This window comes from Medicago sativa, chromosome 5 (genome assembly GCF_051527215.1).
Source record: "Medicago sativa cultivar Bolivia chromosome 5, Bolivia_mono, whole genome shotgun sequence".
In the NCBI taxonomy this organism is placed as follows: domain Eukaryota; kingdom Viridiplantae; phylum Streptophyta; class Magnoliopsida; order Fabales; family Fabaceae; genus Medicago; species Medicago sativa.
This window is the reverse complement of record NC_140753.1, coordinates 78,847,680-78,872,856: the sequence shown is the minus strand read 5'-3', so window position 1 is coordinate 78,872,856 and position 25,177 is coordinate 78,847,680. Positions and strand designations below refer to the sequence as shown.

The 25,177-nt window shown below is 32.0% G+C and overlaps 1 protein-coding gene, 1 long non-coding RNA gene and 2 pseudogenes across 3 annotated transcripts; 2 read left to right on the top strand and 2 right to left on the bottom strand.

The window, feature by feature from the left end:
* Positions 1-1,502: 1,502 nt before the first annotated feature.
* On the bottom strand, positions 1,503-5,764 carry LOC146925418 (polygalacturonase-like; annotated as a pseudogene). Its single transcript, XR_015010490.1, has 3 exons — positions 5,388-5,764; positions 4,814-5,125; positions 1,503-4,386 (listed from the first exon to the last, which is right to left on the bottom strand). The product of XR_015010490.1 is annotated as a polygalacturonase-like (transcript).
* Positions 5,765-12,357: 6,593 nt separating this feature from the next.
* LOC146925416 (F-box only protein 8-like) lies at positions 12,358-17,508 on the top strand. Its single transcript, XM_085711976.1, has 3 exons — positions 12,358-12,708; positions 16,425-16,440; positions 16,494-17,508. The coding sequence occupies exons 1-3, from the start codon at positions 12,358-12,360 to the stop codon at positions 17,342-17,344; spliced, it is 1,218 nt and encodes a 405-aa protein (XP_085568102.1). The 3' UTR covers positions 17,345-17,508.
* LOC146925417 (uncharacterized) lies at positions 13,203-16,225 on the bottom strand. The gene is made up of 6 exons (XR_015010488.1): positions 15,678-16,225; positions 15,183-15,268; positions 14,824-15,026; positions 14,102-14,219; positions 13,569-13,648; positions 13,203-13,406 (listed from the first exon to the last, which is right to left on the bottom strand). It is a non-coding gene; the product is annotated as an uncharacterized LOC146925417 (long non-coding RNA).
* Positions 17,509-19,818: 2,310 nt separating the features above from the next.
* Positions 19,819-21,097, top strand: LOC146925415 (F-box/kelch-repeat protein At3g06240-like; annotated as a pseudogene).
* The last annotated feature ends 4,080 nt before the right edge of the window (positions 21,098-25,177 follow it).

Below are 25,177 nucleotides of genomic sequence, written 5' to 3'. Positions count from 1 at the left end.
ACAAAATAATTACCATTGAGACATATTACCAAACACATGGTGTGCAATTTTCAAACAACTACCTTAATCTAACAATTTGTAGACCCTAAACTACCACATTCTACTCTAAACAACTTCTAAACAACAGTTCCTAAGTTAATTCGTCACTAACAATCATCAAAACTAACATGCAAACCAAATTTATAAAAACCTAAAAATGTCATATTTCTTAAAAAAAAACTAAAATTTCTACAGGTTAAATGCAATTAAGTAGGGTAATCATCACTTACTTGATAATGTGGGAGAAATTGGCTTTGAATGGTGCAAGAATGATGAAAATCGGATATGGGGGGAAAATTTTCGAAGTTGAGAAGTTGGAGAAATGAGGGAAATGTGTTTCTGTGTTGCTGATAAATGACTTAACTAACGCCGCGCAAGTTAACTTGCGCAACGCATGTTAAGTCACGCATAAAATATAACATGCGCAAGTTAAGGTGCGCAGCGTGACTTAACTTGCGTAGGGGTAAAAATGGAAGGGCTGCAGGGTGCGAGTGATTTGTGCTGGATGGAGAGCACAAATCTAAGAGTTTGAGTCTTAAACCTTGCCTTTTGTCATTGAATTGGGAGACAATTTGAAGTTAATCTCGAACTTCAACATTTCATTGATTCTCATTTTTACAGAGCAATCAGATTAAAGGAGTATATTTGCACTTGGAAAAAGGTTTTTCATGTATAATACACATGGCAGTTATGATCTTTAGTGAATTTTTTGCCCGTGACTTCAAATTGTCTCCCAATTCACTTTACATGATCTATACTGAATTTTTTTTGCCTGTATCTACAAAGTAAAGAGAAACTTAAAATGGAGAACTTTGTGTCCACCAATTACTCTAAGCTTCTGCTGCAGTTGTGCATTTAGGAGTTGGTCCTGTAAGAATAGGCTCGACATTAACACATTTAGCGTTTACTGGAGCTCCATTGAATGTAAGAACAACATTATTTAGCTCAACACCATCACATGGAAAACTTTTGCTACATATAAGAACCACTCCATCCTTGGTCTTTGAAGTGCCCCTGATATTCTTGAAGATAACTTTGCTAATCTTTATTTTTGATGGAACCTGGAAAAAATAATATATAATACCTCACTATGTTGAATGTTTCAAACAATAATAATAACATTTAAAGTAGCTTTTTGTCAAATAATAAATATACCAGTTTTGAGCATTGATTCCAAGGACAATACTCTTGGTCAATGATCACTGGGTTTAGGACATTAACCATGATAATATCTTCAAAATGCATATCAGTAATCGGAGACGTTCCCGGAGAACTAGGCCAGGTCTTGATCCTCACACCATTGGCAGTATTTGAGAAGGTGCAATTCTTGACTAGAACATGTTCAACGGCTTCTTCTTTTGGATACTTTCCTAAGCTTCCAACACTGATTCCATGACCAGGTCCACAATTCACATTTTCGACAGTTATTTGTCTGCTTCCTGGCTCAGGGACAAAAGGAAAGGTAGAGAAAATAGAGAAAACTCTCTAATGTTCTCAAAGAAAGTTGTTATTATTTGAATGCTTGAATGCTTGATGATTTGAATGTGTCTAAACACTTGGTGGTGAGCCTTATTTATACTACTCTAGGAAGGCTCTCTATTACAAACTAGAAATATCTAGAAACAAAGAAAAGTCTAGAGATATGGATACTCTAGTACATAAGCCTAGAAGGATCTAGAAAAGTTAAGACTTCCCTAGTGCTTATTTAGTAGTGTCTAGTAGCTTCCTTATTATTCCCCAGTATTCTAGAGACTTCTATTTTATTCTTTGGTGTTCAAGAGACTTCCACATTATTCTTTATTATTCTAGAGACTTCCATATTATTCTTCATCATTCTCCCCGGGTTGGAAGAGACTCGTCCTCGAGTCATGATTTCCTTTTTCATCCTCGAGTCAAGACTACAAAATACTTTTGCTGCAGAGTCCAAAGTATTCCAAGGACAAAATCAGTTCGAACATTTTCCCAAGGTGGCTTAGGAACTGGACGAAGTAGACATAACTTTATTTTTTCCATGAATGGTTCCTTTGTGAGCGAAAGTTCTAGTGACTTGCATCCATCTTTTCCTTCATTGAATTCATTGAGTGGTATACGTGCCAACTTTGTTTTAATCTCATCCTTCACAAAAGTGTAAATGTTGGCATAACCATCAAATAATGCATGACGATTATATTGCCAAGGCCTTCGAAGATGAATGTGGCAAGTATCCATTGGGATAACATCACACCATACATTTTCTTTATAACTCTTGTCAATGGAAAATGAGACAATAGAGTGTTGAGATACTCTTACCTCATTGTCCTTGTTGAGCCATTGCAGCTTGTATGGATCTGGGTGATTAATCATTGGGAACTTTAACTCTTCTTCTATATAGTTTGATGCAACGTTTTCACCACTTTTGTTATCGATGATGACATTACAAACCCTGTCTTTGTTTGTTGATGTTTGCAAGCTTCTTTCAACCTCCAAAGATTCACCATATTCAAGTGGAAGATGTTCTTCGTCATATATTGGTTCATCATGCTCCTCTTTTTTAAACACCTCAAGAATATCTTCAGGACCATACTCATCATAATATACTGGATCTATGTTTCCCTTTTCTTCAAACACTTCACAAAAGTCAACACCATCATATATTGGATCTCCATTTCTCTCTTCTTTAAACACTTCACGAATGTTAGCACCAACATATTCTTCATCATATATTGGTTCTCTCATTATCTCTTCTTCAAACGATTCATGAATTTCTTCTTTTTCTTCTTCAAAAATATTGTTTATTTCTCCATTAATGATGGTGATTACTTTAAGATTGACACAGTCTAAGGCTATGTGTCCATGCCCTTGACACATGAAACATTTAGGTATCTTGGTATTTCTCTCTATGAATGTATTATGTTGGGGTTTGAATGAGGAAATAGGTTGGTGGGTTAATGGTTTTTGAGAATCGATATGATTTTTGGTGGGGAAAAGAGGTCGGTAGGAAGATTTTTTAGGCAATTGTTTTTGATTAAAATTGGCTTGATAATAATGAGGAGGTAAATACTTACGGATTAGTTTCTGACGCATTTTATCCCACGTCTTGATCTTGCTTTTTCCTTCACACTTACGTCTCCTTTTAAGATTTTCCCACCAAATTAAAGCTTGTTTCTTTAGCTTTACTGCAACAATCTTTACCTTATGCTCCTCTGGTATCTCCTTGTACTTAAATAAGCGTTCAATAGCCTGGAGCCAATCAACAAACTCATCTGGTTGCAGTTCTCCTTCGAAATCGGGAATGTCGACCTTGATATCATTCATCTGAGGTTGACATCGGTGTGAGCCACTACCTCTAGATGAAGAAGAGTCACTACCGGAGCCATTATCATCATCAAATCTTCTTTGGTGTGCTTCCAATAAGGCTTGTTGGACTTTGACAGTCTCCTGTAGTAGTTGAATTTGTCGCCTCATTTCTTCCATTTCAATTTTATGAAAAGAACGTGGCGGTGCGTGGTTGTTTTGTTTGTGGTGTTAGCTTCGCGAACAAATGGCCGCAAAGTGAAGTTTTTCGAAAGCAACTCCTTGCTCTCCCTTGAAAACTCACTTTCCGTTGATTTCTTCACTCAAACTCAAACAAAATGACGGTGTTAGTTTCACGAACAAAATGGCCGAAAAGTGAAGTTTCACAAAGGCAACTCCTTGTTCACTTGAAAACTCATTTTCCGTTGATTTTTCCGCTTAAACTAAACTCCGAGGTATCGTAACCAGCTCTGATGCCAAATCTGGCTCAGGGACAAAAGGAAAGGTAGAGAAAATAGAGAAAACTCTCTAAGTTCTCAAAGAAAGTTGTTATTATTTGAATGCTTGATGATTTGAATGTGTCTAAACACTTGGTGGTGAGCCTTATTTATACTACTCTAGGAAGGCTCTCTATTACAAACTAGAAATATCTAGAAACAAAGAAAAGTCTAGAGATATGGATACTCTAGTACATAAGCCTAGAAGGATCTAGAAAAGTTAAGACTTCCCTAGTGCTTATTTAGTAGTGTCTAGTAGCTTCCTTATTATTCCCTAGTATTCTAGAGACTTCTATTTTATTCTTTGGTGTTCAAGAGACTTCCACATTATTCTTTATTATTCTAGAGACTTCCATATTATTCTTCATCACTTCCATCTCCCAATGAGACGCAATCATCTCCTGTAGCAATGTTTGTGTTGAGAACTTTTACATCAGTTGATCTCCCAATGAGCAGTTATGGTGAAACCATCAAATGTGAAGTTGGTGCAACCCAAAACATTGACATGAAAGTTTTTGCTGTCTTTTGAAGTTATGTCTCGAACAATTGAATGCTTTAGGAAATTAAAACCAAAGTTCTGTTCACATTGAAATTCATTTAATTAGCACACATAGTTAATTTTGATTTGTATATTAATCAATTATAGAGTAAATTTCCAAATTAGTTATTGAGAAAATACACAAAGAACTATTTGGTCTCTAAAGAATAAAAATTATCAATTTGGTTCTTCAGAATATGAAATCTTAATAATATTAGTGTTCTTATGATAATTTTCACAGACATTTTAGTTCTATAAAAAACTATCTTGACCGGTATTTGAGATTTTAAAAGACTAATATTATATTTTTCATTTTTCCAAATACAACATCAAATTTACTAATTATATGTAACATTGAAAATCGAGGTCCAACGCAAGTGATTGGTACACATAATGTGTGAGTATTGTAAATTTCAAATTTACCGAGTAGCTTTGAAATGAAAATATATAAATTATTTTCGTTTACCATGGAACGTCTCTTGCATGTGGAGTTTTTTCCACAATCATTTTGTCTCCAAGCAGTTTCACCATTACCATCAAAAACACCTTTACCTGATAAAGTAAAATAGTCAACATATCCAAATTTAATCCATTGATAAGCATCATTAAGTTCATCAGGGTTTTGTGGTGCTTGAATTGTGCCATCAACTTGAACTTCAATAGGAGCCTTACAAGGACCTTTTACATCTACAGCATGCATCTTGTATACCCCTCTTGGAATCATAACTTTGCTTGCAGTTGTTGATCCACATGCTACTTTCCAAGCATTTGTAAAGGCCTAATTGACACAACATATTAGCTCAATTTATTCAAATACAAAATCCATACAATAATATTGATGACATAAATCTCAATTCTAATAATGACATATTTGGATCACCTATAGTGCTGCATAAATTGCATGCAGCGGCTATGCCATTCGATTTAAGACACAAATTTTTTGACTGGTAGCCGCCACATCATGCGCAGTGCTGCAGGGGATCCAAACATAAGAGCCACCCTTATAGAAATCACTAATTTTTAGAAAAATTAATTCTTACCATTGTTATATCTGCATTAGAGGCTCCTCCAAATGATTTTATATCAAAGGTATTAGGTTGGGCTATTCCAAGCGTTGCAAACAATAAGGATAAAACAATTGTTGTAATACTTAATTTCCTATCCATGTTGATTATTAGTTGAACTTGGCTTTTTTCACTTTTTAAAATATGGTGTAAATAATATAAGGAGGGAGTTGCAAAACTTTAAAACCATTAACAAAGTAATATAAAACAAAAAAACCATTAACAAAGTAAAAAGAATTTCTATTTGTGTATCGAAAGTAATCTTGCATGTGCAGTTAATTGGGTATGGTTGAGATGAGCTATTAATGGCAAACTAACAATGATTTGTAACCAACGTACTAAAATAGGTTTTAAAAGAACAGTGATGCTAAATGGTGCGAAAATATTTCGCACAAACCACGCGAAGCATCTGTTTTTCTTATTCACCTAAGCATGTCCGCACAATTAAAAGCAATTTACTTACAAATCCACACTTTATTATTTCAATTATTCTCCCAAACAATTATTATTAATATTATTATAAATAAACTTAAATAAACTAACGGTGGATGGGTACTCCGCGTCTATCTATTTGCTCGTTTTATTGTGTTGGCGCATGTAAATTTTGTACTTTTATATTGTAACAATCTTTATTTATCTTTTTCAATGATACAATATAACAATTATTTGTAAAAAAAAAAAGACATAATTACAATTTTGGTCCTTCTATTTTTATCTTTTTGAGGAATTGGTCCCTCTATTTTAAAATTTGACAGTTTTGAAAAATGAAATTGTATCTTATACCTTAAAGATTATAGCTTATTATTAATTATCACAACTTTCTCGCTACAAATTTAATTGGAAAATAAAATTAATTAAATATATCAGTTTTATGTCATTTTATATTTATAAGATAGTTCAATCAGTACTTTATCAAACACTAGAAATTCAATCAGCTGGTTTATCCGCTACCAGTTATACACAAACTTATCAACTATACGCTATAAAGTCATTCGTTATAAGTTATCTTATCAACTATTCGTTATTATTAATCAAACAAATTTTAAAATTGCCATTATTATTATTATTATTATTATTATTTTTTTTTTGAAGGATTTATTATTATTATTATTATTATTATTATTTAAAATAAAAATTACCATATATGATTTTTGTTTTGAGGGCATATATGATTGTTTTTGACGGTGCGTACTTGCTTAGTGTTAGGGGAATAACAAAAGGATAATGCCTGCTCCGTCCTTTCAAAAGAAAAAAGAAAAAAAATACATGCTTCGTGCGATATTTGCGAAAATGTTTCGCACCATCGAGCATTTTCCTTAAAAGAAACATAACAAACAAACAAATTTATTGCCAAATAGAGCATTCTAAAGAACTCATACGTAAGTTTGGTTTATAGTTTATTTGTGTGTTTTGTTTTTCCTTCATGTACTAGGCAAAGGAACATTGCAAATGCAAACAACGTCACACAATTGCACACACAGTCCTAATAGATATCACTAAATGTGGCGCCATTAACTTCAAAATAATAACAATTTATTTAATATGACAATAACATAAAAATTTCAACAAAGTAATTATGAGTTTCTTAAAAAAAAGTAATTGAGTTTTAAAAAATTTATTTATTTCCATTGCGCAACCGAGACTAATTTCTCGAGGTAACTAAAATCTATTTAGGAGTATAGTCTTTCAACATATGTTTTTTATATGCATATGTCAAAAGTCGAACACCAAATTAAATGGTTAAACATTTAACACTTTTTTTTAAAGAAAAACATTTATCACTTGTGTCCCACTAGATTGATAAAGTAATCATGAGTTTACAGAATCTTTTAGCACGGTTAGAGATAACACGTTAACGTCATGGACATTGTGGAAAAACACTTGAATCATTCACTAAAAATATCCTAATGTAAAATGTAGGAGACTTCTTTGATACCCTAAAATTTTGTTGGATACATATACCCTCAAATACATTTTCAAACAATTCTTCAAACAATTCCTTAAAAAAAAACTAAAATAAAAAATTACCAAACAATTCATAGAGTTAAGATTTAATTTGCCACCTATAAAAATTAATATGCCACAGCTCTGAAGTTGATATTTGAAAACTGCAAGATATTTTTAATTTGCTTGACATCCTTGTTTACGTCTGGATCATTTATAAGCATTACCTTATTACTCAAAAATGTTATTTTCCCTACATTTGGATGAACAGTACTTTTTTACGAGAAAAGTTTAATGAGAAAGAAGTACTTACGTATAAAAACTACAATTTTTTTATGTATGGTCGGTCAAAAGCTGATTGATCAAATGTCCTAATTTTTTACATTTTTCTATCATTTGTATAAATCCTTCGTAAATTGTTCATGGATTATTTTGATTGAGACAAATTACATCACGTTTAATGGCACAATGTTACTATTTTTATTAGTCATGTATTAATATTATAAGTCTCCGTAAACTTATCTTAATTGACAGAGACAATGTTTGACAAAAAAAATATTAATATTTCAAACCAAGTGATTGAGCTAAGTTATTAACGAGTTCCATCAAAGGCATATGTAATATAGGTTGAACATAATAATCTGCAGCATGATTCTCAAAGTTTCGATCTTTGCTTGACGATTGTTTCTACAAAGGATAAGCTGGTTCAGAAGTGTGTTTTAGCAAATAACGACCAATGGTGTATTGCAAATTGTGGATTCTATGAGGATCGAGACCATTTGTTTATTAACTGTCCTATTTTTGGTGGTATGTGGCCGCAAATTACAAAGTGGCTTGGCTTTTCAACAACATTTCATTGCTCTTTTGTTCATCATTTGCATCAGTTTGCTGGTTTAAGGGGGTTTTCGAATAGTGCTCAGCTTTCTTTAAAAATTATTTGGCTTTCCGTCGTTTGGGTAATCTGGAAGGAGCGTAATAATAGAATTTTCCAAATGAAGGACAGGGTGCAAGCGTTATGTGAAAGGGTGAAGCACCAGTCATTCTGGTGGTTGAAGTTAGGGGTGGGAATGAGCCGGGCCGAGCCGGGCTTTGCTTAAATAGGCTAGGCCTAGTTGAAAAAACTGAGGCCTAAGCCTTGGCCTTTTACCTATCAAAGGCTTTATTTTAAGCTTGACCTGACCTTTTTAAAAGTCTGACCTGGCCTATCAGTCTGTTTAAAAGCCTAGTTTGTGTTACAAATTTCAAACAAAGTTTGTTCATCGATTTTTTTTCCTTTCAATTTGTGCAACATACTTAATATAGAGATAAACATTAATTAGATACAAATTAAACTAATAAAACACAATTGTAAAATTTATAGATGGATAAAAACTTAAGAATAATTGTCATACCCCAATTTTTGACCTAACATCCTACATTCATACATTGTCTGACCCTGAATAGTCTTTGACTTTTCAAAGGAAATTTCAGCAGAAAGGTATCTTAAAATACCTCATGTTTGGTTCCGAGTCGGGCCCTCTTCGCTCTTTATATTTTTATAATTTTAGTTTTCTTTATTTTTTTATTATTTGTTATTTACTCTTTAATTTCCATCTTTTATTTAATTTTATAATTTTAGTTTTTATTTCCAATTTTTATTTTAACTTTTAATTAGTCATTTTTCATATTTTATTTTAGTCACTTTTATTTTATTGTCCAAGTAAAAAAAAACCAAAGTGTCAATGAGTCCAAAATTAAGTGTCCAGGGGTCCAAAATATTTTTCCTCCAAGCCATGCCATAATCAGTGCAGAGTCAAAACTTTCTTCCCATTTTTCATTAGGAACGCGTTTCATCATCAATACCTCTTCTCACTTTTTTAATTTATTAGACTTTTTTTTTTTAACTTTTAGTTTTTATTTTTATCTTTCATTTTTATTCAGTCTTGATTTTTATTTTTTTATTTTCCATTTTTACCATTTTGTTTTTATTTTTTTTCGTTTAATTACTTCTTTAGGTTTTTATTAACTTTTTTTAATGAGTCCAAAAATTGTCAAAAAATATAGTGTCAAGGTCCAATTTTTTTCTTTCTCAAGTGTGCCACCAATCATGCCATTTTTACATGTCAACTCTCCCATTTGAAAAATCATTCAAATCACATTCCGAAACCATTAATCTCATTCAAATCCCCATCAAAGTGCATTAAACCAATTTTCCATTTTTCATCAACCTTAGAACCTATAAATAGAGATCTCATCCTTCACAATTTCACACACCAAAAGTTCTCTTGAGTTGTCAAAGAACTTTTCTCTCTTCTCCCTCATTTAGCTTGTGTTGACGAGCTATTCTTTTCTTCTCTTTTTTTTTTTTTCTGTCCCTTCGGAATAAGTCCCTCCGGAATTTTGTCCCTTCGGAATTTTGTCCCTTCGGTAAATTTTGTCCCTTCGGTTGTCCCTTTCTTGCATTTTATTTCTTTTTAGCATTTTTCTATTTAGAATTTTAATTATTGTCATTTATTTTCCAGCAATTAGAATGTATTTAGGTCCAATGTAAATATAAATGAGAAAATCGTGTGTGTGTGTCTTTTATTTCTTTACCGCTTTATATATATCAAAAAATACAAAAAAATTAGATTAGGGATTTTGTGGTGACCCAACCTCACTACAAAAATCCAAGCGCTTTTATTTTTATTGCTCCGTTAGTTTAATTTTCATTTATTATTCCAAAACAACAAAAACATTCAAATAACAAAAATCACAAAAATATTTTCATAATAAACCTTGATTTTCAATCAAGTGATCGTTCCTTTTGTTTTCTTTCTTAATCAAATATCAAATCAATTTTAATCATATTTTAAGTCTACTTTCTTTCAATATAAAAAAACACAAACAAATTCTTTTTGCCACTTGGCTTTTCTCTTTAAAACTTTTTTCAAAACTAATTAAAAAACACACAACAAATCAAACGTCATTTTCTTAACCCCGAACTACGAGGTTTTGATCCTTCACGGGTACGTAGGCAGAGGACACTCGTCCTTCCAAATCAATAAAATGTAGATAATTAGGTCTTCCTTTTTTAATCATTTCAAAATTTCATTTTTTTTAAAAAAAAGCAAGCAAGTTTATAGCACAAAAAAGTTAAATAAAATCAAGAGGTTCTCGTAGAGTACTACGAATATTTAGGTTGCTAATACCTTCCTTAAATATAACCAACCCCCGGACCCCCCAATTTAAATAAATTTTTTCAAAGTCGTGAAATAATAAGTGAGTCAAAAGCTAATCAAATAGCCTTGATCTCCGAAAAATGACGCAACAATAATCATGTATGATAACAACAAGGATTTCAAACTTAATCTAATAGCCAGACTTGAGCTTAGGCATATCAGTAGCAAGCCTTAGAATTGTGTCGGGAAATACCAAAAGTTGTGTTGTATCCCAAATACAAAATAAAAAAAACTGAAATAATAATAATTGTGGAATAAGAATTTGAAGGATAAATAATTCTTTTTTATATATATATATAAATATAAATAATAAATAAGGTAAAATATAATATACTTATATACGGGCCAGCCTGATAGGTTTGATAGGCTTTTTTATAAGTCTAAGCCTGACCTATTTAAATTGATAGGCTTTTTAAAAAGCTCAAGCTTGACCTATTTATTAAACGAGTTAGGTCGAACCGGGCTTTTAGTAGGCCGAGCCATAGGACCCTGACGGGCGGCCTGGCTTATTCCCACCCCTAGTTGAAGTCTAAATACATTACTTTCGACTACGATTACCAACTTTGGAGGCTGAATCCTTTATCATGCCTAGTTGCTATTTTTTAGCTTGGTTTCCCTATATTTTTTTTGTTACTTCGACGCTTTTGCCTTTTGACTGTTGTAGTTAACTTTGTTCTTGTTAAGGCGTTTTCGGCACACCTTGTGCCGAATCGTCTTGCTGTGTTTATTTAATATATTTCTCTTTGGCTTTAAAAAAAAAAGGAATGGGTGTTAAAATGATTTTTTTTAAGAAGGGTGTTAAAATGATTGTTAGCATTATTCATCGGTGTATATATTAAGGTTGTGTTTGGTAACACAAAAAAGCTAACTTATAGCTTGTTGGACTAGCTTATAACCTTGTTTTGATAGAATGAAATGTGTTTGGTAAAAAGCTTTTCTTATTAGCTTATAGCGTTTTTTAAAAAGCTAATCCAAGTAGCTTTTTAGCTTATAGCTTGTAGCTTTTCACATTTTATTCCATTTTTAACCTTTAATATTATTTTTTATTTTAAAAAAACTACCCACTCAAGAAAAAGAACTACCCACGTTGTGCTTATTTTATTTTACGGTTTCGTTATTTGATTTTTTTTATATACGTACCCACTCAAGAAAAAGAAACTAGCCACATAGTTATGTGATATATCAATTAAATTCATATATACATATTTATCATTATTTTTTCTTTAAACATATTTACCAATTTACACAAAGAAATAAATATCCATAAAAAGCTCCCCTAATCTCAATTAAATTCATATATTACATTTATCATTTTAAAGATAAAAAAATACTTTGACATAAACTAAAATTGTTTTAATAAATATATTAGTTTAAAATGTTTATAAATTATATTTATAACATATTAAATATATGTCATCAAAAAAATACTAAACATATGTGTACTTTTATGTCATTTTATATTTATCAGTCACTTCAAAAGCTAATTTTACCAAACACTTTAATTTCAATTAACTAGTTTTTCAGCTATAAGCTTTCAGCTACCAGTCATCAGCTATAAGCTAGCTTTTCAGCTATCAGCTAGCTTATTTTTACCAAACACACCCTAATTAAAACCAAAGTGCAAACAAATTTGATTTTAACAAGAAAAAGAAAAAAAAGACTTGCTGGATCGAGCCTAAGATTTCGCAAAAGTCCAATCAAAAGGTCGTCAGCCATATATGAGAATCCATCATCCGTGTTCTTGTTACTTTTCTATATGGTTAGGGTTTTCTCTTTTCTTTGAACCTCACTCGTTGTTGGAGATGGAGACATCAAATGTTCAGGTTAGCAATCATATACCTGATGATATTGTCTTCTATATTCTCTCAAAACTCCCTATTAAATCCTTGAAGCGATTTGAATGCGTACGTAAATCATGGTCTCTATTATTTGATAATCATGATTTCATGACTATGTACCGCAACTATTTCTTATCCAAAAATCATTCTTTTTATGATGATACATCTCTCCTCCTACATCAAAGTCATACTATTGGTCTGACGATCAGTTGTTGTCCTGGAGGTATGTTTCCCACCAATTTTAGATATGATTTGTACTCTCTTTCTGGTGAGAGGTTTGAGAATAAAGTTAAATTAGTTTGGCCGGTGAGACATGTGAGAATAATAAATAGTATACATGACGATGATCAAGAGGCACTACTAGAAAAATTGAATATAGAGACAGGCAAAATCTGTCTCTAAATCATGGAATTTCCGTCACTAAACAGTTTAGAGACGGATTTAGAGACGGATCATGTTCCGTTGTTAATTTCCTCGTCTCTAATGATTTTAGAGACGGATTTTAGCTTCCGTCTCCCTTTAGAGACTGAGTTTTTCCGTCTCTGTTAAATAACACCCGTCACTAACAGATGATGATGAATAAAAAGTCCCTCAGTGTTGTTCCGTCTCTAACAAATAAAATTCTGTCTCTGTAGAGACAGACCAAACATTCCGTGACTAACATTAACATTTTTTTAAAAAAAAAAACTGCATTTAAAAATTCCACCGACAATAAAGTTAGTATTCCTTGTTTATCCTCTTCACTGTCATATTCTACAACAATTTTTCAATCATTAATTTTTTTACTATATCTAACTCACAAATTAAAATTTCGATCAACACTAATATTATTACAATATTAACATAAAAATACATGTCATTCTTTCTTACAACAAAACACCAACAAATGCACGATTACATTATATCAAAATTTTAAAGATGTCTAAAATCTAAAGTAACAAGTTTGTACTTGACAAAGTTGGTACCTCTGTTTCATATGATAAACTTAATTTTCCTGCTTGGTGCATTAGTCCCTGAAAATTACAGAGATGATGTTTAGTACCTAAAGTCTAAACAGAAGCCAAATAGAACATTGTAACAAAATCATCAAAATACAAGATATGAAATTATTAGCCACATCATACTTAACTTGAGAATTACACATGAAACAAAATACAAGTCTAATGGGATCTTACAGAATCATAAACCTTGACATTTGTTAGCTAGCCATATCATATTTAACTTGAGAGTTACGCATATGAAACGAAGTGCAAGTCTGCAACAATTGAAGGAAAAATTGGTATGCATTTTCATCATCATCAATTAAAATCAGAAAACTATGAAACAGGAGCACTCCATAATGATTCAAACATAACAATTTTAATAGATTCGAGCAGCCCACAATCACATGAGCTATAACAACAAACTCAAACAGGGATTTTCAAAGTGGTTCAGGTGCAAATTTACACAAAAAAGATCCAAACTATAAAATATCATGGTTGTAGTAGTTAGAACGATAATAAATTATAATACAAGTTAATACTATGAGTGTGTAAAATAACCCCTCTTGTATTGGTTAGTGTTTTGGCCCAACTCAATGAGGATAAATGCTGCTATTATATCAAGTAAGAATGCGAATTTCACGTGACTCATAAAGTTATTGTGCTGAAATAAGACTTACATATTCGGTAAGAAAATCAAATACATATGAAATTAGATAGATATGCACCTAGTACAATATTTGGTTCTCTGAACCAACACAAATAGAGGCGATGATAAAAGACTGGCATTCTCAAATAGCGGTAACTTGTACCGAGCAAACCCTTAGTTATCTTCAAGTACAATACCTGAAACAGAAAAGAAAGAAATAAGCTATTAAAAGAATAAATTATCTCAAGAAAATGAGAACTAATTGTATCATCTTATCCCTGTTTTTAGCCACAACACAAGGACACTCTGTTACTCGGCAATACACAACTAAACAAGGATAGATTGGAGCAAACAATAGAGCAGAAAAACCTCAAGTGTAATCAATTTATGAACAATAATGAACATATCTCTTAAGTGTAATCATGTAAAATAATGAACATATCCACTATGTTTAAGTGGGTAGATTTTCAACTCCATAAAGTATTTTGCTAAGTTTAATAATACATGTTTTAATGCATAATTCAGAAAGTAGAATAGGCTATTAAAGGTAATCTCAAAAATTGAAAAAAGAAAAAATTCAACTATTCCTACTTCCTAAAAGTACAACTATCATATAAAATTAGATAGATATGCACATATCTCTTAAGTGCAATCATGTAAAACTTGCATGAAACTCCAATAATCATAAGGCAAGTGTAAAAGGCAAAAACCTTCTACAAGTGACAACCTACATTAATATAAACAATCTCCTACAATGATAACATAAAACATTACCAAATGATCCTTAAAAAAAACCATTACCAAAGGATGAGTCTTCAAGCTTAACATAATTATAATCCAACAAACAGAGCTCAGCAAGGTAATAGCATAGGAAATCAAATAGCAACTCCAAAAGTCTGCACAAAAGAGATAAAAGTATTAATCAAACCATGAAGTCTCCAAATTTGTGTTATGTTCTATAAATTCTCTTCTCTTCCCTGCTCTGGTACTTCTTTCTGACTTTCCTGCGAGATTGTGGAGCTAGTCAATAAGTTGCAAATGTTGACCCTAAACAAAATAATAAAATCCCAGAGGTAGTAGATTGAATCCACAGGTCCAAAAACCTCACAAAACTCAATTGTAACAACACGTAAAAAAGTTCAGTATAAAAAGAAAGTGACCAGAAAGTTTTGAAGCAGTACAATGCCCATAAATATATGGGTGGCTCGTCATAGAAAGACATTCTCCATCTACCTCAGCTTCAATTCTGCAACATCAAATTAATTTGATTAAAATGAAGGTAAGTATACCTCTTACCTCTTTAAGAGGTGCAAGCATGAGACATTAATAGAATGGAAATTTGATATTGTCTGTGGTAACCATGATACATGCCAAAATAGGAACAACAAAATGACTCAATTTCACGACACAGGGAACATATATCAGATCTCATTGTAACTAGAACCATATCTTCATGTAAGCATCAATAGAAACTAATATTCAAGAAAATCAGAAATTATAGGACTATACCTCGTCTGAATATTTTTGTCAAACACTTGCTGAACAAAAAATATATATATATATATATATACTAACTTGATGAGCAACGATATAACTTTTTCTCACAAACTAGAAACCAAAAAAAAAAAAAAATAGCAGAAAAAAGAAACGCATACCTTGTTGGTCTAAGTGTCAAAATTGAGAGGTGAAATAGGTGATATCGTATCTACCAGTAAGTGGGAAAAAGTAGAAGATGAGATCTTGTTGATTAATTTAGGGTTTCGTTGATAACCATGTCCTTGAGCTCCTTGTGAATCAGGTCGAATAATTCAATGTGACAAACACCAGATCCAAGCCTTCTTGTCCTGACGGCGATGAATTTGTTGTTTTCCGATGAGGTTACTGGTGTGAACGCCTGTAGAGCCGATTGGGTTCCTCGTTACAGCTGATAATCGAATCAGAAGAATCTGCTGTGAGATTTGTTACTCGTTTAGTGATTAATGGTCAAAATTGAGAGAGGGGAGGGTTACGGTTTCTAAAGATGAGAGGGATTTCGATTTTGGGAAGGAAGTGAAATTGAAATGAGGGAACTGAGAGAGGGAAAGTAAAATGGGAAAGTGAAATTTGTTTTAAAAAAATAGAGGGATACTGAAAAAGGTGGAGTGCAAATTTCATTTTGTAGGATATTTACTTTAGAGACGGACACTAGAGATGGAATACCTTGGAGACGGCTAATTTCCGTGTCTAAAAGATATTTGACTGTTTTTATATTTAGTTGACCAACTAGAGACAGACGTAGAGACAGACGCAGAGACGGAATCATTTTGAGACGGCATATTCCGTCTCTATACCCGTCACCGTTTCACAAAACTAAAATTCTGTCTCTAACAGTTGAATTCCGTCTTTAATTCCGTCTCTGTCAGAGACAAAACAAATTCCGTCTCTAAATTCCGTCGGTATTTGGGAATTTTCTAGTAGTGAGGATAAAATAGGTTTCGAAATTGTGCGCTCTCTTAGTTTTAATGGCACTCTTTGTCTCAAATATCATGACATTGAAGATAGAGATACAAGATTTATATTGTGGAACCCGACTACCGAGGAATTCAAGTTTATTCCTTTGGTTAAACCTAATCATTCTTCGAATGATTGGTGGGCCCATTATTATCAAGTTGGTTATGATCGTGTGAAAGATGACTATAAGATGATTTGGTGTACACATTGTTCTTCACAAACTAACCGTCGTTTTGGTCTACGGGTTTCTTCCTTCAGGGAGATTTATAGCCTAAACAGTAACTCTTGGAGGAAAATTGATTGCGGTATGCATCATTCAGACAAATGCGGTGAAGAAGTGTACATGGATGGAGTGTCTCATTGGTGGGATAATAATGTAACACATACATATTTGGTTTCATTTGATTTCAGCAATGAATCTTTTATTACAACACCCATACCTTCTTATGAAGGAGATACTTTTGATTTTGATTTTGATTATAACAGGAAGAGACAATTGGTGGTATTAAATGGATCCATTGCTTTTATAGCAAACTATAAAGAGACAACTACATTTCACATTTCAATTTTGGGTGAACTTGGTGTAAAAGAATCATGGACTAAGCTCTTTATTGTTGGTCCCTTACCTTACCTTGAGCATGCAATTGGAGCAGGGAAGAAGGGCAATATATTGATTAGAAAAAAAGACAATGAACTAGCCTGGTTTGATTTAAGTACCGGAATGATTGAAGAAATTGGTGTTACAGCGAAATTTCATTGCAAGATATTTTTCCAGAAGGAAAGCCTTCTTCCAATTGGAGGAATATATAGTAAATTTTCTTCTTTGTTTTGACCCATGAGCTATATGATTATGGTTATTTGAATTTTGCATTGTACACAAAGTGAATATTCAAATGCCCATATCATTTTTATTATCAAGTATATGCCAAAGTTAGAAACCATTTGATAATAAGAATTTGGCTTTATCTATTTTCTTTTGAAGGCTTATTCTCTTGGTCTTTCTATCTGCAAGCTGTTAAGGCTTTTATTTCAGTTTCAATTGTAATAATGATCTTTTACCATTACTAATTTTTTTTCTTTTTGATAATCTAATGGCAACATATCTTTGTTTGAATTTCATTACATTCTACTTGAATTATCTATGCCATTAAGCTTAATTTTATGCTTTGTGTTTTTTTCCTTTCTTTATTTGCTTCCTATGCATGCACACATATGCAACATATTAACAAAACAAGGTGCAGTATACACATGAAGATTGAAAATCATAAGCAGTAGACACAGCTATCATGAAATTGGAGAAATCCAAATACAGTCATTGAGAAAACATAGTCGTTGAGAAAACAATTGAGAGAAAAGCTGCAGAGTGCGAGAACATTGAATCTGATTTTGTACTTTTACTTCAACGATTTGAATATTACAAAGACTGTTCTATTAAAGTCAAAAGTTGATACATGTAGGTGTTTTACTTACCAAATAAATAAAGATGACTCTGTTATTACAAGCTGTTATTTCATTGACAGTCATCTTAGACTTAGTGATAGATTAAGAGGAAGTAAGATTAGGTTTTACGGTCTATAGATTTGTGCATCAAATTGCTCATATAGGAAAGCAAACTATTTTTGTTGTTAATGTACGGTACTGATGTTCTTGCTACTGGCCTAGTCCATATTTTGATGATCCGCTCTGAAAACTTGAGACGCATTGCAGGTTTGTATATAATTAAAAGGGAACTTGAAACAAGATCTTGCAGAAACTTTAACTCGAAGCAAGGATTTCATATCTCCGTAGCTGAGGGTATATTTTCCCTCACTCGAGGCTATCGAAGAACACATACTTTAGATGAATGTTGCTGGAACTCATTCCTGCACTTCTCTTATTAGTAGTATAATAAGAATCTGATGCATTCTCGATGCCTGCGTGGAAATATATTTTAGTGTACGAGATTCTAAATGCAAATATTCTGTTTTTTCAAATGTGATGATGTTGCTGTGGCTTTTCTTGAATTATATAGCTTTGATAGTTGAACATTCACATTTATCAGACTTCTAATTAAGTCATTAAGTGGTGTCATGGTAGAAGTTCCATTGTCCATCCTCAGCTCCACTTTGTTTCTACAAGTTTGTTTGAAGAGGTTTCTTGAACAACTGATGATGTTTAAGTCTCGATTTTGAAGTTGAACTCAGACGAGAAACATCAAAGAATACTTTGGAAGTTTAGACTTAATTTTTTTAAGAGATTGTGTAGACACTAAATTGGTTTCTGTTTTGTCCACTCTCAAACTAGTCTCGGACTTTATTAATTTTTCAAACTATTCTTTGTTTTTATCAAAAGTTTTTCAATTAGGTCCCTAGTCATATGAAAAAAAATTATATTTTCTTTTTCATTGGTTTAATTTTTTGTAATTTTTTTAAACATTAAGTATATGTTTGTAAACTCAACATTCAACAACATATTTCTTTCTTAATATTAAGAGTAGATAAAAAAAATTCTCAAATTCGAAAACCCAAACAATGGATTTTTTGGTTGTTTTAATGTTGTTGGAGGCTTCAAAAGAGGTGCTAGTGTCTAACACAAATTAATACCTGACACAAAATAAAAAAAATACGTAGAATAAAAAACTTGTACAAATAAGATGGCTTGTCAAAAAAAAAAAAAAAGACGACGAGATTGGTGACATATGACAAAGATATTATTATAATATCTTGTAATAAAGATACAGTTTGATCTTTCAGAATTTTTTCACGATACAAGTTAGTGTCTGAATCATTTATTTATTTAATCTTTTTTTTTTTTTTTTTTTTTTTTTGTGAAACGATATCCTATGCAGATTAGAACAATAATGGATGGAAAAACCCTTGCTGTATTTTCAGAGAAGATCTCTGGTTAAGTTAAAAGACGTCCATATCTACTTTAAGTGTTCTTGGCTTGATTATTATTATTATTTTTATAATTTTCTTATACTTTATGATTTTAATTTTCCTAGTTATAGAAAAAAAAAATTAAAAGAGACCAAAAGATTTATTTTTACTATAACAATTTTTAAAAGTAATTTGCAATAGCTTCTTAATTAAGTTAACATACGATCTTTACAATATTCTGTTCTATTTTTTGATGAAAAATCTTTTACAAAATTAGTTGATTGAGTTTTAAAATATTTCATCAAATAGACAACATCAATATATTTTTTCTATAAATTCAATTGCTGCAACTTTTTTTACACTCACCCTAGCAACGACGATTCTATTACTTCACTCTTGAGTGGGGTTTCGGTTGGTTGATGCTTGAAACTCCTCGGTGGAGTTCAAGATGAAGAATTGTGCGCATGTGATTAAGGCTACAAACGAGAAGGTAAAGGTAAGAAACCAATCCCATATACCTAATGATCTTTTCTTCTTTATTCTCTCCAAATTAACTATTAAATCTTTGAAGCGATTTGGATGCGTACACAAATCATGGTCCCTTTTGTTTGATAATCTTTATTTCATGAATATGTATCGCAACTCTTTCTTAACAAAGAATCATCCTTATTATGACGATACATCTGTCCTCCTACATCAAACTTTTCATACTTATTTACAAGAACCATACCAGTTGCAAACTCTTTCTGGTGAGAGGTTTGAGAATAGGGTCAAATTAGATTGGCCAAGTGTCAACTTAGATCCGATATATCTGCATAAAGAAGAGTATGATTCTGGTTTTAATATTATTGGTTCTGGTAGTGTTCATGGAACTATTTGTTTGTTATGTGCATCTCAAGAAAATATTATATTGTGGAATCCATCTACTAAGGAATTTAAGATGATTCCTGCTAGTCCTTTTGATTCTGAACCTTATTGGGGTGTTTTGATTGACCATCGTAGTTTTGGTTATGACCGTGTCAGAGACGACTATAAAGTAATGTGCCATGGGCAAGTTATTCAAGAATATAATAATTACGGAATTTGCGGTGGCTCCTATATATGGGAGATATATAGTTTGAGAAATAACTCTTGGAGAAAAATTAATGTCGATATGGAGCATAATCATATGGATTGTGAACAAGTGTACCTAGATGGACTTGCTCATTGGATGTGTAGCAATGAAAGACGTAATGAAGTTTATTTGTTGTCATTTGACTGGAGCAACGAGGTTTTTAATACAACACCCATACCCTCATACATGAACCATCATTATTTTCAAAAATACCGTTGGTTTACTTGGTCCTCTTAAATGGCTCTGTTGCTTTGATCTTAAATTGCATAGACACGTCTACATTTCACATTTCAATAATGGGTGAAGTCGGTGTAAAGGAATCATGGATTAAATTGTTCATTATAAGGTCTTTACCTTGCCTTAGTTATCCTATCGGAGCGGGAAAGAAGGGTAATATGTTGTTCAGAAAAAACGATGGTGGACTAGTTTGGTTCAATTTAAATACCCAAACGATTCAGGACCTAGGTATTGTTGAAGGTAGATTTTATAAGATAATAATTCATAAGGATAGCCTTCATTCATTTGAAGGAGAAAATGCTTAATTTTTCTTATTTTCACCCAAGAGGTGTACTCGAAGTGGCTTGTTAGTTTAATATATCATTATTATCTAGAATTTCTTGTTTGTTTTGAATGTTTATTATTCTTGTTCTATTATTGAATGACCTCTCGTTTTATATAAGGGAAATGATAGACAAACAACCAAAAGGTTCGGTTGGGAATACAAATGAATTTTTTTAATCATTTTTTGTTACCTTGGAATGCGTGCAAGGCTGAATTGCTTCATTGGAGAGCTACGGTGTGGGGAGAGTTGTGGATATTTGGATGTCAACGTAACACTGCTCTTATATAAAGATAGCATATATTTGGATAAATTTATAATCTAATTAATTTCATTACTTTCTACTTGCAATATTTATACCACTATGTTTATTGGGTCACTATTCTGCCACTGCTGTATTACCCCCTCTTTAAAACTATTCATTCTTTTTATGTAATGTGCACTTAATTCTGTGTGGAAGAAAGTTATGTTATATTAGTTTTTAAATTTATATTACGTTTCAAATGCATTTCTGCAGCATGTATTTGGTGCTGGTATACTATTTGTACAGGTAATAAAATATCTTAGGACTCTCTCGATTTGGAAAATGCTCAGAAAGTCTTCAAAAATGTGGGGTGGGAGTAAAAAGTGTAATTCAAAGAGAGTGTTTTTTAAGGGACAGAGCGGGGGGGGGGGGGGGGGGGTGTATTGTAGATAGGGACACCCCTCCAAGGGACATGGTTCAATGTGAATACAATTAAGGTTAATTTTGTGTTACTTTATGTTGTCCTAAGATAGAGATCAATCACAGCAACATCTTTGACTTAGATATCTTATACACTTGCTAACATAAAAAATCACAAACAAGCAAGAGATGCTTGTAATTTAAAATGTTCAAATTCAATGTCTTAACAATACTTATTGAGCCTTGCTGATGGAAAATTATATGATTGAACAATGTCAAACCCGTTTCTCTTATTTTCTCCGTTTCTAATTGTCTAATCAAAAAAGAAATATTCGAATTTCCTAACTTTCATTCGAATTCTCTCTCACTCCAAATCCAAAAGGTTTGATTTCTTAGGGAATACTCAACCAACATTGGAATGTTAGGAGCACAAATCATTTCGGCATTTAAAGATAATAACAACTCGATGGTTGCAAAAACCTTTAACGTTAAATATTACAATGACGTTATTTCTAAGAAAGTTACCAGACGTTGATGACGGTTTTGGAAAGTGGGCCCCGCGGTAGATAAAGAGGGTAGGTTGGTTGAAAATGCTTTAGATCAAGAAAATTTACAATATAACAGACAAAAGTTGCGTCAGAAGTTTACAACAATTGTTAGCAGTTGTAAGTTAGAGTTTAATCAATCAAACAAAAATACTTACGATTTTTGTCGAGTCTGGTTACCAACTCAACTCTATATGCATTTTCTTACAACTTAAATTGAAATCAATAAAAACGAACAAATCCTTAAGATTGTTGTGATAAGTGAAGATGACAAACCAAAGTTTTTGTGAGAGTATGATGTATCAAAAGTGTGAATTTTTCTGTGGACAAAATAGTGTAAAGCTACTAAATAAATAGAAACACACATATAACTAATTCAGGATGAGAAAAATGAGGCGTACACTTGCCATATGAGAAAAATTCAGCCTTTGAAATAACCTCCTACCTACCCATTCTATACTATAGAAACAAGAACTAATAGAAATTTTAAATTTTTATGTTGTTTCTGTTAACAGACAAATAATAGAAATGGACAGCATTAGGCTCTTGTTTAGCTAGCAACAACAGTGATACTGTTAATTGTGAGCAGAACATGTTTAGCATATAAATTCAAACCAAATCATACACATGAAATTTACTTGTCCGCAACTAGAAAACATTAATCCTAAAACTGCACACTTTTTTGACTATATGGTCTAATAAGAGATAACCTGAACAATGTGGTTAGCATCAACCTCAAATCCAAATCCAAATCCATCGTAGGAAACAGATTACACTGATCAAGTCTTTGACTTTCATCTCTATTATACTTGAGTGGGTTCTTGTTTTGAAATTCAATCCCTATGAAGGTTAGACGCATCTTTAGTTGAGTTTTCATATGCATATGCATGTGCGCGTACGTGTGCGCATGCATGCGTGCGTGTCTGTGGAATTACATGTACTAGTTTTAATTTGTTTTTTATGTTTGTCCTTTAAACAATATATTCATTGTGGTTCCTTAAGTCGTCGCTAACTTAGTCTCTAAGGTCAGCCGTTAAAAAACCTAACTTACAATTGTTGCTGTTGCTGTTAAACAATATACTCATTGTGGAGATATCATTGCTTCTGCTTTGACCTTCGATTTCATGCTAAATCTTTTCTATAATGAATGTAATGTACTACTAGTTTCCATTAAAAATACTAATCAATATTTTTTTTTTCTTTTCTTTTCTTTTCTTTTTTTCTTTTTATTTTTTGGTATAAAAGAGGTACTAATCAATATTTCTAATCCAATGTTTTTAACATAAAATTACATTACTATAAACATGCTTAACTTTAAAGAATAAAAGTGTCCAATTTTTTTTTTATTAAAGTGGAAACTTTAAATAATATGAAGAATAAATATTATTACACAATAATCTTATTCCATATATAATTTATTACAAAATATCCTATCCTATATAATATAATGAAAAATAAAAAAAACTAAATCTAATGAAAAATAATAAAATATAAAGCCGCCATTAGGAAACCTAATGCGGTGGTAAATGCTAGACACCAACACGCCATTATCACCATCGAGAGCTTCCTGTCTTCTTTCTCCAACATTTTGCTCTTCAAATTCCGCGATATTAGGTAGCTCACCATGAAGAAGTGTGAAGATACATCCTTTGCTCCTGCTATCTTCTTCCTAATCGCCATGGATGGGTGAAAATGACTCAGAGACAGAGTCAAAACCACCATCAGCCCTCCAAACAATGCACTCAAAAACTTCATCCAACGAAATTTATTTTTCGTTGGATAAAGCCTTGATCTCCTGGGGCGTGGCCCCTCGACCACTAGCACCTCAATGCCGGGTGGAATGGTCAGAGTCACACTATGAAAAATTAAGAGGTACATATAATTAGTTAAAGAGAGTATTTAAAAAAGTGTGTTGCTAGCATTCCTTAAGTACGTACCTCAGTCGTGTTTCTTCTTTGAGCTGCTCCAACAGGTACTGGTGGTAAAGCAACACCTGTGACTGGATCAACCGACCGTGGATTTTTCTGCTTTTTCTGGATCAACCCTATTAAAATAAATATAATGATTTAATCCAATAATAGAACGAATGTTAAAGAGAGTATTTAAAAAAGTGTGCTGCTAGCATTCCTTTTGTAACATGTTTGTCATTTACGTTTTTATGTGACAAATTGATTTTTAAGTTATAAGATGTTTATTGTTACATTTTTTTTCATCAAACTCCATTAAAAATGTTTACATGATCGTTTACTATTGAAATGGCATACTTATTTAAAAAACATTGAGGTGATAGGTTAAAAAATGCTTATGACATTAAACATGATTACTTACAATTGTTTTTGTTTTTTTTTTCTTCCAAATTCAAACATAATTTTATAAATTAATATTTCATGAACAGTTAAAGACTTTGGCTCTTTAGTGAGCGTCAGAAGATATCTACATCAACTTAAGTAATTTGAATTGCTATAAGATTATTTCTTGACTCCAGTGAAATATCCAAAAAATTTATACATGAGGTTGGGGTACTAGTTAAACTAAAACTCAATTTTTTTAGGAACAAAAAATAAATTATTTTTAAAAATTTATATTATACCAAAGAAAATGTTTTGTGATTGTCGGTGGTGAAGGAGATGGAACAGCTGCTGGAGGAGATATATCTTTGGTTGTGTTTGTGTTTGTTTCTTTCCCTTCCATTTTTTTGGTTGTGTTTGTGTTACTCTTTGATTTGAGAAATGTGGTGAAATATTTATAGACGGGGTCAGAAAATGATCATTTATATGCGTGTGCGTGTGCGCATGCGTGCGTGCATGTGGAATTACATGTATTAGTTTTAGTTTGTTTTTTTATTATTGTTTTTGGTTATTTGTAGCTTGCTGTGTATTTAATTTTCTATATTTATTTGCATATTTATGCATGTATAAACTTTGT